Genomic DNA, 14,506 nt, shown 5'->3' with positions numbered 1-14,506 from the left:
TTATAGGGACGCCAATCCCGTAGAGGTTTTAAAGGCAAATATGTCTTCAAAAATGAAGAATAAGGCCTCAATAGGGCTCCATGCCATGGCTGCACTGTCCCGAATCTTTCATTGATAATCTTCAAGTGAAATAATATATGATTGAATGACTGTGGCTGATCCAGGGACTCTGTATCTCTCTCTTTCTGCAGAGTCTGAATGTCCAGGTGGAAGATGTGCGTATCCGGGCCATCTCCTCCCAGCGTAAAAGGGTTCCCATGACGGAGGGCTACCTGGAGGTGAAGGACGGGGGGAAGTGGAGACAGATCTGTGACTTGGAGTGGACTGAGATGAATAGCCGGGTCATCTGTGGGATGTACGGCTTCCCTGGAGAGAAAAGATACAACACTAAAGTCTACAAGTGAGCAGCATAACAGAAAAGAGGGAAAGATACATGCAGACTTCATGAAGTGCTCCCAAATGTCTCTCTCTCGTCATATTCAATTTAGTTGGACTCGAAGCGATAGCCTTTGCATGCGCACATGGAAAAGTTTTGCTTGGGTCAAACAAAATGTAATATAACGTTGCGATAAAGTTTGAAATGACACAATTTCATGTGTAGAGCGTCTAAAGACCTGCACACCTGGACACTTCTATAACATGCCATTTACATCCAAAATACAGATGAAAAAATATATATAAAAAAATGGAATCTCTCCTTTAAATCAGACAGATTGTTTATTCCAGCAGGCAGCCAAACTATTCTGGCCTGTATCCCTCTATTGGCCCTCTTCTAGGGGAGGGGGTTGGTCCTTGTACCACCAGATGCTGTTGGAAGTAGTGTGGGGGGCCAGTAGGGGGCACTCATCCCATTTGGTGGCTCTACAAAGGGTCATGTCTCTAATGAGATATTAAACTAAGGCCCTGACTCTGTGGTCACTAAAACTCATGTGGTACTTCTGAGAGAAGTGGTGTTAACTGGAGCAGAAGAGAAAGTGGTTGTGCAACAATCACACTGTGTGTGTCCACTAATATTCTCACAAAAGTATTTTGTTTCACATTTGGACCATGAATGACTTGGACTGGTAATGGGAATGGTAATGGAATCACAGGAGGTGGGACCTTAATTGGGGAGGGGCTTGTGGTAATGGCTGGAGAGGAATCAGTGGAATGGTATCAAATACATCAAACATATGGTTTCCATGTGTTTGATGCCATTCCATTTGCTCCGTTTCAGCCATTATTATGAGCCGTCCTTCCCTCAGCAGTCCCCACTGATGGGAATTGCATGTTGTTTTGACTACAATACTCCCATTGTACTTTGTACTAAAACAGTCAATAAAACAAACTTTTAAACCTCCCAGGTTCATCTGGGTAAATGTATTAATGAGGGGTAGGGTACCATTTTATGTATTAAAAAACAAAAGTTGGTATAATGTTTCCTCATCAGGTACTGTAGACAAGTTCATGTTTTCACAGCAGGCTAAAAGAGAAAAATTAACTACTTAAATTCTGTGCAATTCAACTAAATTCAACTCGACTCAACTCAGTCTCTTTGTTTCCTGTCTCAGGCTGCTGTCCAAGCGCAGGAAGAAGAACTACTGGGGCTTCGGGGTGAACTGCACGGGGAACGAGGCTAGCCTGCATGGCTGTAAGCTGGGCCACAAGGTGGAGCTGAGGAGGAATGCCACCTGTGAGAAGGGCTTGCCCGTGGTGGTCAACTGTGTTCCAGGACGTGCCTTTGCTCCCAGCCATGCCCAGGGCTTCAGCAAGGCCTACAGGGTGGAGGTAGGTTGGATCATCTGGAACGAGAGAGAGCATAGAACTGTGATTCATAGGACCTCTGTGCAAGAGACTGCTTATGATGGAGATGTGATGTTACTAGAGTTTGAGCTGTCTCTGGCATCTTGTATTGAATTGGAAAGCATTCAGAAGAGAAGAAAATTATGAACGACAAACCTTAGTTGTTAATGTTAATTAATGTAAGGAAGCAGTTACAATTACAGTTTGATTTAGTGATCTTTCCTATAAAATCCACTCTTTGATTTCTCCATTATGTGCTGTGCTGTTTTGTATCACGTTGCATGTGATTCAACTTAGAGACTGCAGAACACTGTGTTCGAACACTTCACAGATGAGTCATGGGCTCTGGACGAAAGAGAAAATAGATACACTGAGATCTCAAACTCTCTCCTTCTCTCTCTCTGTGATTCACAATAAGCTCAGATGTATGGAACAATAAGATACTGTTTATCTTTGTGTGGTTCAACAAACAAAATCCAAATATGAGTTACTGGACTGTTTCTGTAAAGACTACATAAACACGTTTCAAAGTAATTGGATATTTTAACTATGCCAAGTGATTGTAAACTATTGTTTCTCAGTAACAGTAGGCCTAACACGGTTAATCGTTTCTACAGCAACCCCTGGTGCGTCTGAGAGGCGGGGCCAACATAGGGGAAGGGCGAGTGGAAGTGCTGAAAAATGGTGAATGGGGCACCGTCTGCGACGACAGCTGGAACCTGGAGGCAGCCACCGTGGTGTGTCGAGAACTGGGCTTCGGTAGTGCCAAGGAGGTCCTCGCTGGAGGCAAACTGGGACAAGGTAGGTCTCCACTCTCTCTCTCTCTGTCTCTCCCATTCAAGTACATAAATCTGCTGTAATGGAATATGCAAGCGCTTATCCATAGTGATCCAAGTCTCAGACCAACCACCTCTGCCATCCACTATTCAGATACTGTATAACCACACAGTAACAGAGGATAGTGTATTTTCTGTTTTCTTGATCTGCTGTCAGTGTGTGTCTCGGACCACCCTGGCTCTAGTTACAGAGCAAACACTGCCAGAGAAATGTTCCTGTCCTGTCATATGCTGGAGACAGACACAGCAGGAAGGGAGTGATCACACATTATATTGTGGAAAATCCATTTTTATTTACATGAATTATTTTGACTTGACAAAGTTTTAAAAAGAGAGAGAACAGTTTAATGTTCCCAAGTGCCCCACTTGAATGGGTCAGAGTTTGCTTAAAATTGGCAGGAGAGTTGATATCCACTCTCAGTGGGATTTCTACTCCTGTTAGGCATTACTGCTATTCAATTAAACATAGTGGACCGGTTTCCCAGACACATATTTAGCCTAGTCCTGAACTAAAAAGCTTTTTCATTGGAGGACTCTTTGTTGAGAATGCTTTTTAATCCTGAACTACGTTAAATCTGTGTCTGGGAAACCAGTCCAGTGTCTGTGTCCTGGATTATTGAAAGCATAGATACATATTTAATTCTGTGATTGCGAGTGGGATGGATCTGACTCCCAGTGTGTCTTCTCTCCCCTGTAGGAATGGGCCCGGTCCATATGAATGAGGTGAAGTGTTCTGGCTTTGAGAAATCCCTCACTGAGTGCTACTTCAACAGAGATGCCCTGGGCTGCAGTCACGAGGAGGATGCTGCAGTTAGATGTAATGTTCCTGCCATGGGCTTCCAGAACAGAGTGAGTAGACCTAGCACATGCCCACTGCATGTTGCTGCAAATTCAAGTAATATTTTCCCTCATAAATCTACATACAATACCCCATAATGACAAAGCGAAAACAGTTTTTTAGAAATGTTAGCAAATTTATAAAGTAAAAAAAATGGAAATACCTTATTTACAAGTATTCAGACCCTTTGCTAGGAGACTCGGAAATTGAGCTCAGGTGCATCCAATTTCCAATGATCATCCTTGAGATGTTTCTAAAACTTGATTGGAGTCCACCTGTGTTAAATTCAATTGAATTGGACATGATTTGGAAAGGCCCACACCTGTCTATTTAAGGTCCCACAGTTGACAGTGCATGTCAGAGAAACAACCTAGCTATGAGGTCGAAGGAATTGTCCGTAGAGCTTTGAGACAGGATTGTGTCGAGGCACAGATCTGGGGAAGGGTACCAAAAAATGTCTGCAGCATTGAAGGTCCACAATAACACAGTGGCCTCCATCATTCTTAAATGGAAGAAGTTTAGAACCACCAAGAATCTCCCTAGAGCTGGCCGCTCGGCAAACTGAGCAATCGGGGAAAAGGGCCTTGGTCAGGGAGGTGACCAAGAAACCGATGGTCACTCTGACAGAGCTCCAGAGTATCTCTGTGAAAATGGGAGAACCTTCCAGAAGGACAACCATCTCTGCAGCACTCCACCAATCAGGCCTTTATGGTAAAGTGGTCAGATGGAAACATGACAGGCTGCTTGGAGTTTGCAAAAAGGCATCTAATAGACTCTCAGACCATGAGAAACAAGATTCTCTAGTCTGATGAAACCAAGATTGAACTCTTTGGCCTGAATACCAAGCGTCACGCCTGAAGGAAACCAGGCACTGCTCATCACCTGGCCAATACCATCCCTACGGTGAAGCGTGGTGGTGGTAGCATCATGCTGTGGGGTTTGTTTTTCAGCGACAGGGCCTGGGAGACTAGTCAGGATTGAGGGAAAAATGAACGGAGCAAAGTACAGAGAGATCCTTGATGGAAACCTGCCCAAGAGCGCTCAGGGCATCAGACTGGGTGAAGAATCACCTTCCAACAGGACAAGGACCCTAAGCACACAGCCAAGACAACGCAAAAGTGGCTTCGGGACAAGTATCTGAATGTCCTTGAGTGGCCCAGCCAGAACCCGATCCAACATCTCTCAGAGACCTGAAAATAGCTGTGCAGCGACGCTCCCCATCCAACCTGACAGCGCTTGAGAGGATCTGCAAAGAAGAATGGGAGAAACTTCCCAAATACAGGTGTGCCAAGCTTGTAGCGTCATATCCAAGAAGACTCGAGGCTGTAATTGCTGCAAAGGTGCTTCAACAAAATACTGAGTAATGGGTCTGAATACTTATGTAAATGTGATATTTACTTTTTCTTTTTTATACTTTTACAAACATTTCAAAAAAACTGTTTTTGGTTTGTCATTATGGGTATTGTGTGTAGATTTTTGAGAGAAAAAAAAAACAATTTCATCAATTTTAGAACAAGGCTGTAACGTAACAAAATGTGGAAAAAGTGAAGTGGTCAGAATACTTTCCGAATGCACTGTATGGGTATTACACAATGATTTATATAAACCCTGGATTACTGATGCTATGTATTGACCGTTGAGAGGCTTTGAAGCCAGAGGTAGAAATAGCCGCGGGAAGTAAGGGTGCTGATCACAAAACTAGTGCACTGGGCCTTTATTACTCTTGTATGTGCAGATTGAAATAGTCGTCAGCAGCTCGGGGAGAAGATATTCTCCAAAAAGTATATTTTTACAATGGAGGAGTACCAAGATGGCTGCACGATGGCTTCAATACTGCACCCCCTGTCAGTCATCCAGGGTTTACATCACTGGTATTACTCATAAGTACTCATATAGTACGTGTGTTACTCATATAAAACTTCTATAGTACTTGTATGTTACTTGTATATTACTCATATAAGTCATATAACTCTATTGCCAACCATTGCCATTTGTAAATGTTTGTTTTATGTCATCCGTGGATGTGTTTTTTTGTTATTCTGATTTCACTATTGACACCAACCACACATTATTGCCACATTTTCATAATATAAGAAATATTTGATGTTTTATTGCCTCTGAAAATACTTTAGGTAAAACCTAAAGATAGGATTTATGGCAAATATTTTGAGTTTTCTATGCAGAACAGAATACTTAACACAGATGTGAGGGAATATACTACCTCTTTGAATCAAGTGGATTTTTGGGCTCATAATAAACAGATCATCTGTGGCCTAGTGGGTGATCTAGCGGTTTAAGTCACTGACCCAGAACACATACTCTGCAGCGTGGGTTCGAATCGGACCCACTGCTATTTCAGCACTTTCTCCTCCTGTGTTCCCTCTCTATCTCTACCCTGTCCAATAAACACCAAATATATGAGCAGAATGGGACTGCCTTTATAAACATCTAATCTCTGCTTGCAGCTGCGTCTGAGCGGTGGGCGGAACCCATTTGAGGGGCGTGTGGAGGTGCTGGCGGAGAAGAACGGCTCGTTGGTATGGGGTACGGTGTGCAGTGACAGCTGGGGCACCATAGAGGCTACAGTCGTGTGCAGACAGCTGGGTCTCGGTTTTGCCAACAACGCCTTCCAGGTGAGTTTATACACAACAAAATCTCATCACATTGGCTGGGCAGCCAGACAATCAAGAGCCTAACATTCTTTGACAAAGGGTAAATATGCTTCTGTGTAAGTATCCACAACATATAATAATATTAAAAGGGTCAATTATACATTTTGTATGATTTTGTGATTGGACCTCACAGATCAGCATGGGTTTTCATCCTAGTGTGGATGTTGGGAAATAGTCTTCGTAAAAGTACATCATCAAGTGGGCCTCAGTTATATATATGCCACCAGCAAACCCCATATATCCATATGGCTCTTATATACACCATTTAGCTGTAAACAGCTGGAGATGTTCACTGAAGGAAAGTAAAAGAGGCTCTGACCTTAGAGTCTCCACACTGACCTTAGAGCTTATTGTCTCCACACTGACCTTAGAGCTTAGAGTCTCCACACTGACCTTAGAGCTTATTGTCTCCACACTGACTGAGGTGATGGAGTGAGGAAAGGCTAGCCTGGGATACTATAAACTTCACATGTATAGGTCTATGGCTATATGGCGTACTTGAACAGTGTACATTTGGTGGTGGGGAGTTCATTCCTGCTCTTTGAAGTTTCATTGGCCTACAACCATCAGCAAACTATGTAGGGTAGGTACGCTTATCTGCTGATTAGTGCTGCTATTTTGATTATTTGTTGTATTTAAAGGGTGATTCAAGAGCTGTCTTTAGTCCCACAGTGTGATACACCACTCTAAGGAAAGCACCTCGATACACGCCCGAAAGGAAAGCACTATCTGCGTTCTATATACATTTTTGCTTGCGGTTCTACAGTTTGAGAGACTTTCTATAATTTGCAGTGTACTAACAACTGCTGAATGCCACTGGCAGTGGTGATATACGTCTGGAAAGTATTTATGAATCATGGAAGAACTGGGTTGATGGGTGGGAGAGTTTAATGACTGGAAATTGGACTGGGCTGATAGAACTCTTTTGCACAGTAATTGCATGATTAAGTGTGACTTTGATGATTGTGTACTAATGCCCCTTTTAATGGCAGTTTACATTAAAGTGTCATTATGTGTTTGGGGATCCTTTAAATGTATTTGGACCTAACAGACAGACAGACAGACAGACAGACAGACAGACAGACAGACAGACAGACAGACGGACAGACGGACAGGACAGGACAGGACAGGACAGGACAGGACAGGACAGGAGCAGCAGCAGCACGACCAGGTGGACTGGGGACAGCAAGGAGTCATCAGGCCAGGTACTCCCGAGGCATGGTCATAGGGCTCAGGGGTGAGAAAAGAGAGAGAGAGAGAATTAGAGGGAGCATACTTAAATTCACACAGGACACCGGATAAGACAGGAGAAATACTCCAGATATAACAGACTGGCCCTAGCCCCCCCCCACCCACCCCCGACACAAACTATTGCAACATAAATACTGTAGGCTGAGACAGGAGGGGTCGTGAGACAGTGGCCCCGTCCGACAATACCTCCAGACAGGCCCAACCAGGCAGGATATAACCCCACCCACTTTGCCAAAGCACAGCCCCCACACCACTAGAGGGATATCTTTAAACCACCAACTTAATACCCTGAGACAAGGCTGAGTATAGCCCACGAAGATCTCCCCCACGGCACGAACCCGAGGGGGGCGCCAACCCGGACAGGAAGATCACCTCAGTGACTCAACCCACTCTAAGGTTGCGTCCTAATGGTACCAGATTCCCTATATAGTGACTGGTCAAAAGCAGGAGAATAGGGTTCCATTAGTGACGCAGACTAAGTGTTTCTGCAGGCAGAAGAGCAGATGGAACATATGATACCAAAGTCTAAAACTCTGTTCCGTAGATCTCCCTAGCCCCCCTCCTTCCCTCCAACCCACCCATACTTACTCCTTCCGTGGGAGACCCTGGAAATAATGAGTCTTACAGGAGTATTCCCTTGGCTTTGGGCGTTGTCAGAGACATACAGATGATAGCCTCTTTATACTGAGTCAGATCCATGAGGACAGATGTAATACATTATCTCTCTCTCTCGACATAGCAACATTTGACTTCAGACGGAGAGACTTTGTTTCCTTAAGGATCTTGCTACTTGCTTTATAAAGTCTCACCAGAAACATGAAATCTAGAAAACATCCTCCAAGGAAAAAGTGGCCTAACCAATATACTTCTATGTCTATCTTGTGAAGGGGTTTTGGACGATGACAATCAACTACATCTAGGCAGATGTTCCCGTGTCGCAACAATAGCTGTGCAGTCTCACGACTTGCAAGGATGGAAATGTAGATAGGGAAACCTCTTGTGGTAGGATCATGAAATGACAGTTGTCCATTTTGAGTTGGAAGAATTGAAGCTCGGCCTATGTTTGATCGGTTTGTCTGTGTTATTTCTCACTACCAGGAGACGTGGTACTGGCCAGGAGACGTGAGTGCTGATGACGTGGTGATGAGCGGGGTCAGGTGCTCGGGGACGGAGATGACTCTGGCCCAGTGCCTCCATCATGGGAAACACCTCGACTGCCCCCGAGGGGGAGGACGCTTCGCTGCTGGAGTCTCCTGCTCTGAGAGTAAGTCACTTACAATAGCTGGGTCGCATTCATTATGGCACACCATTGCAAAACATTAAAAAATAAATAATAATGTTGTTCTTGGACAAGTCCATGTTACCCCCAAAAAGTGTTGGGCGGCCATTTTGCTGTTGTTTGAATCCTTGATTGGGTCTCTATTCAAAGTGCAGGCTCTGATCTTCATATTAACAACAACCTATCCTCTGCCTCGGCATACAGCGGCCCCCGACTTGGTTCTAAACGCCCAGGTGGTGGAACACACCACGTACCTGGAGGACCGGCCCATGTACATACTGCAGTGTGCCAACGAGGAGCACTGTCTGTCCAGCAGCGCCGCCGCCGCCACATCGTCCTCCTACCGCCGCCTGCTGCGCTTCTCCTCCCAGATACACAACAACGGACTGACAGACTTTCGCCCCAAGGCCGCACACCACTCCTGGATCTGGCACGAGTGCCACAGGTATAGAAACATTGCATAGGACGGGAGGATGAATTCCTGGGCCCTTCAGTTTTAGTCATTGAGTTAAGTAGTGGAAGGTATGATGAAGGAGGGGTTGGACAATGGCATGCAAGCGAGCATCGTTGTGTTACGTGAGTTGAAAACAATCACCGTGCTGCAATAAAAGTCCTCTGGAGAGGGTGGTCATTGTCGCAGTCTTGTGCGATCATAGATTTGTGGTCTGATTTGTAGTCATGTGGAGGCAGTGCCTGCTGTGGGTGTACAGGCTGGTTATGATGATGACGATAAGGAGGGTGGTGATGATGATGATGGACTTTCTCCGTCTCCCTGTCCAGGCACTACCACAGCATGGAAGTGTTCACCCACTATGACCTACTGAGCCTCAACGGCACCAAGGTGGCAGAGGGACACAAGGCCAGCTTCTGTCTGGAGGACACCCAATGTGAAGAGGGTAAAGAGGCTTTAATGTGAAAAACAAATGATGAAAATGATCATGAGAAACCTCGTCTATGTTCCTGATTCTCTACTTTAGCACTGTTGTCTCTCTGGCCGGGCAGGTATTGAGAAGAGGTACGAGTGTGCTAACTTCGGGCAGCAGGGCATCACTGTTGGGTGCTGGGATACGTACAGACACGACATTGACTGTCAGTGGATAGATGTGACAGACGTTGTGCCAGGAGACTACATCTTCCAGGTGAGAATCGTATTTAATTTGTCTTATTTCAAACAACAAAACATTTCTTCCATCATTTAAAATAACAATTATGTTAGGATAGGCATGCAAATCTCTACATCCAAATATGATATGGGAGCAAGGTCCTTGCTGGGTTCGCGCCCAGGCTCTGTCGCAGCCGGCCGCGACTGGGAGGTCCTTGGGGCGACGCACAATTGGCCTAGCGTCGTTAGGGAGGGTTTGGCCGGTAGGGATATCCTTGTCTCATCGCGCACCAGCGACTCCTGTGGCAGGCCGGGCGCAGTGCACGCTAACCAAGGTCACCAGGTGCACGGTGTTTCCTCTGACACATTGGTGCGGCTGGCTTACGGGTTGGATGCGCGCTGTGTTAAGAAGCAGTGCAGCTTGGTTGGGTTGTGTTTAAAATTCACTTATTTCCTTATAACTGTAACTCAGTAAAATCTTTGAAATTGTTGCATGTTGCATTTATACTTTTGTTCAGTGTAATAAGCTTGGAGTAGTGACAGTTCTTTCCACTTCTTATTCCATGGGGTTAACAGGAGTCGATTCATTTCAATGGAATCCACTTTTAGTCATTCTGCTGGTCACTTTCCCAGCATTTTATAAATGTTAGAATTTCACTAATAGTCGCTGCCAACACAGATCGGTCTTTTGGTCATGGCAAGAGTATGTGGGTGCTCTGATAACATCATCAATACGTTGTTTCTCTCCCTAGGTTGTGATCAACCCAAACTTTGAGGTAGCAGAGTCCGACTACACCAACAACGTTATGAAGTGCAGGTGTCGATACGACGGCCACAGGATATGGATGTACAACTGTTATATCGGTGAGAGACTGGAGCTTACTGGCTACAACATTATTGAATGTGCTGGACACTTGTCTTGTTCAAAGCCATTTTGTCTATGGATGACCACATTCCGAAGAGGTTTAAATTCAGAGAAAATAAATGCGTGAAAAGGCAATCGCAAAATTGAAATAAATGTTTTAATAGTACGGCATCCCGGTCTTGCTCAAGGACACAGACTTTTCTCCTTGACAGCTCGGTTATTTGGACCAGCGCCTTTCGATTACTGGCCCAACGCTCTTAACCACTAGGCTACCTGCCTCATCTAGTGTATTGCTCAACTTGATTGATTCAGATGTTTGTGTGTGGCCGTTTTTAGCATTGGGGGAAAAATATACACCACTCTATTCTGTCTGGAATTTAATGTCTTTCAGAAGACAACAATGCTTATGAAAATAAATTTCACACCTCAACACGCTTTTAGTTTATTTTTCTTCACAGTTGTTAATTGAACATTTCACATGATGAATGCCTAATTTATACCCTAGGCACATACACAACGTAAGAGTGCAAAACGGCGATCCTGAAAAGTTGCGTCAAGTTACAAATGAAGTCGCTGCAATTTATCAAATCAAACTGTATTTACATAGATTGTTTTACAAAAAGTAAATTAATCACCTATACATTTATCTGAAACCTACAACATAAATGATAGAGTTGCTTTGCTTTCCTAACAAAATTGTCCACATCCTGCCTTTTTATTCCTGTCTCCAGACAGAAAATCTCTGTGTTAATTTAATGTCATCTTTACATTTTATTTAAGTCACTGCACCTTCACATATTTTTGCTATGCAAGTACGCAGGGTATAAATTACACTTAATAGGAATCACAGGAGGTTGGTGGCACCTTAATTGGGGAGGGCTGGCTTGTGGTTATGGCTGGAGCGGAATAGTATCAACCACATCAAACACGTGGTTTCCATGCGTTTGATGCCATTCTATTTGCTCCGTTCCAGCCATTATTATGAGCCGTCCTTCCCTCAGCAGCCTCCACTGATAGGAATTATACAACTGGTGCCTCTGTTTGCGATGCATCACCAACTCTGAGTATTACCTTATCCATCTATGTATGGACGCATTCAGGGTGTTAAACTGACATGTAAGTGGTTGGCATAGAACAAATTACAAAGTAAAACACATAACTTTCGCCAAACCCCCCCCCCCCATTGTTGGAACCATGCTAGAAAAGACCACGTGAAAAGAAAATATCCAAGCCAGCATAGTATGGTTTAGGTTGGCCCTATAGTGTGAATCAGGCACTTGAGTGCTACAGTGGCATTAACAATAGGAACTTGAAAACAGGAACAAGCCACTGGTTTGACTGTTATGTATTAGCAAGGACATCAGGTGTGTCGTCCAGTTGTAGCCTGGCATTCCTGTGAAAGATCATGAAAACTATCAGTTCAGTTAAAAGAGAAGGCTGGTGAAGACTTCAGTGATTGAAGTATTTCTACTATTGTAACTATACAGATTCATTTCTATTGACAACCAATGTACCCTGTGCCCACCAATGAGTGCAGTTCTTCATGTGTCCCGTTTGTCTCTCCTCTTCAGGTGGCTCAATGAGTTCTGAGACAGAAGAATCCTCTTTCCGTGGCCTCGTGAATAACCAGCTGGGACACAGGTAGTGTGGACGGACTCAATGGAAAGACCGGGAGGAACAATTTATTTTGCGAAACTGATGAATGACCAGCAAGACTGTTGTGAAATTACCAACCTCTAGAGGGAGCGCTGTCCCGTCTGTTCCCTCCCTAACGGTGCTGGATGAAAATTGAAAAGCAAAGCTCACCTCAGTGCCAACGTTTTATATAAGGACGTTGCAGACGGGACAAAAACTGGTTTAAAGATCCAGCTTGAAGAAGCAACTCTGTCTTTACTGATCTCACAAATTTCTGTCACATGTACAGCAGAGTGCTGGTGCTATCAAATTAGAGCTATTTAGTTACATGTACCCAACCTTTGTGGTCCACCGTAAGGGAAAAAAGTAATATTTTTCAACACCTGTTCCACTTTGAGACAGTGTACTGTATTGTTTATTTTTTTTAAAATTAGGACAGTGTGTTGAGCAGGCAATTAGCTATGCACCTATGAACACTAGCGTAATGCTGTTTCTCTGGACCCCCCCCCCCCCCCCCCCGCAATGAGTTTGACCCTTTTTCTGTTCAATCTCTAAAGAACTGTTGTCTGCTAAAGATGATAACCTATTTGCATCTATCAATATATTGTCTGTCCAGTTTGCAGACGCCCTGTCCCCAGAGGAGTGCTGAGTGATTAACTGAAATGTGTTATTTTTCGTTTTTTAAACAACTGACGTTGAATCAATTATTTGTATTTCATTTAGTTCCGTTTTTTTTCCTGTAAGCTCAATGCACACAGTTTCTCTAAAGATAAATCAGATCCGTTCTGTGTTTCTGTAATGACTGCTACACAAGAGAAGAATGTGCGATCATTAAGGGATATAGAGAGCAGCAGTTGTTCCGTGAGGTAAACACATGATCTAAGTGGTTCATAGTTGTTATTCAGCCGTCATAAGTGTGCCTTATTTCATTTGAAGAACTACAAAATAGTGATTTTTTTTCAGACAGCATTAGGCAGCAGCTCTATAGAGATGAGATGACTTGGAATTAAATAATAAATTCATTAAAAAAAATGTTTTAAATATACAACACAACTGAAATATTTTATTAAAGTAATGTGAATAAATTATGGTTAGTAATTGATAAGCAGTAATGGGCAGTCTACCACCATGGGACTTTTATTCATTGTTTTATTCTGTGTAACAGCATTCAACCCACAATGCATTGAATGTTTTAAAAAATTATCAAAACTGTGATTATTTTTTAAATAATTGAACCAAAACCGAACAGACCTCCAAAATCACTAATCGATCAGCACTACCCCAGAGCTTCCTATACAGTTAGTCTCTTTCCGTAATGTTTTGAGGCCGGCAATTAAGGAGAATGAGAGGCTCAATTAAAGATGTGCTTCAAATACAGCAGTTCTGTAACAACTCCCTTCTGCCCAGTTTCCCCTGATGTCGCTACGACAATCAAGCTTTTTGTTACCATCCCTGTAACTGTCGCTTCTGCGGAGATTGTTTTCTAAACTAAAACTCATAGAACTACCTAAGAAGCATTAGACTTTTTGGAGGGTTAATGTCAAAATGATTAAATAAATAAATAGACATGGATGACAGACGCATGGGCCACCAGTGCACGTGCCTATGAAGTGGGGATGGGGAAAGTAGCGGAATAGTCTTACATCCACTGAGAATATTATTTGCAAGTCTATGGCGTGATAATGTGGTAGAAGCCATTGTGAATATAAAATAGGAAGAACTGATTTCTTTCTTGCTGTACGGTAATCACTAAGGATATGTCAGTATTATTACAACCGTACAGCTACCACTAAGGAGAAACTTTTTTCCCCTCACATCAAACCTGCATTTTCACGTCTCTAAAGAGGCAATGAGCATTTAAGGCAGAATCCCCAAGTTAAAATGTACACAAACTTTTGACTAAATTGGCGACAAACAGCATGATTTAGGTGAAAGGGAGTTAGTTATTCATGTAATTTGTGTTGGGATTCTGCCTCAAGTTAACATAGTGTATCTTGCATCTCCTAATATCAACTCTGGCAATATATTTAATACTTTTCATCTTAGGATTCTAAGATACATATACATTTCAGTCTTATCACCATATCTTGCTCAGCTTAGTTCATTTTTCAAACATCCATTTAATTAAATTATTACCGTCAGGGACTCTTATGTTTGTTTTCTTGATTGTACAAGTCACAAATGACATGTGAAAATGCATCTTTGCATTCTTTTGTCCTATTTTTGTGATACTGCAACTTCAGGGC

The 14,506-nt window shown here is 43.3% G+C and overlaps 1 protein-coding gene across 1 annotated transcript in view; it reads left to right on the top strand.

Annotated features, from left to right (window-relative positions):
• Window positions 1–12,773, top strand: part of LOC129844910 (lysyl oxidase homolog 2A-like) — a 49,426-nt gene extending 36,653 nt beyond the window's left edge. Inside the window, exons 4-14 of the mRNA XM_055913073.1 lie at window positions 192–400; window positions 1,551–1,767; window positions 2,400–2,583; window positions 3,316–3,467; window positions 5,922–6,089; window positions 8,478–8,643; window positions 8,863–9,103; window positions 9,439–9,554; window positions 9,661–9,797; window positions 10,513–10,624; window positions 12,197–12,773. Of these exons, the coding sequence (XP_055769048.1) occupies window positions 192–400; window positions 1,551–1,767; window positions 2,400–2,583; window positions 3,316–3,467; window positions 5,922–6,089; window positions 8,478–8,643; window positions 8,863–9,103; window positions 9,439–9,554; window positions 9,661–9,797; window positions 10,513–10,624; window positions 12,197–12,270 (1,776 nt within the window). The 3' untranslated portion in view covers window positions 12,271–12,773. The remainder of the gene's footprint in view (window positions 1–191; window positions 401–1,550; window positions 1,768–2,399; window positions 2,584–3,315; window positions 3,468–5,921; window positions 6,090–8,477; window positions 8,644–8,862; window positions 9,104–9,438; window positions 9,555–9,660; window positions 9,798–10,512; window positions 10,625–12,196) is intronic.
• Window positions 12,774–14,506: the final 1,733 nt, after the last annotated feature.

Source organism: Salvelinus fontinalis, chromosome 3 (genome assembly GCF_029448725.1).
Source record: "Salvelinus fontinalis isolate EN_2023a chromosome 3, ASM2944872v1, whole genome shotgun sequence".
In the NCBI taxonomy this organism is placed as follows: Eukaryota; Metazoa; Chordata; class Actinopteri; order Salmoniformes; family Salmonidae; genus Salvelinus; species Salvelinus fontinalis.
The sequence above is the reverse complement of the archived record's forward strand: the minus strand, read 5'-3'. Positions and strand labels throughout refer to the sequence as shown.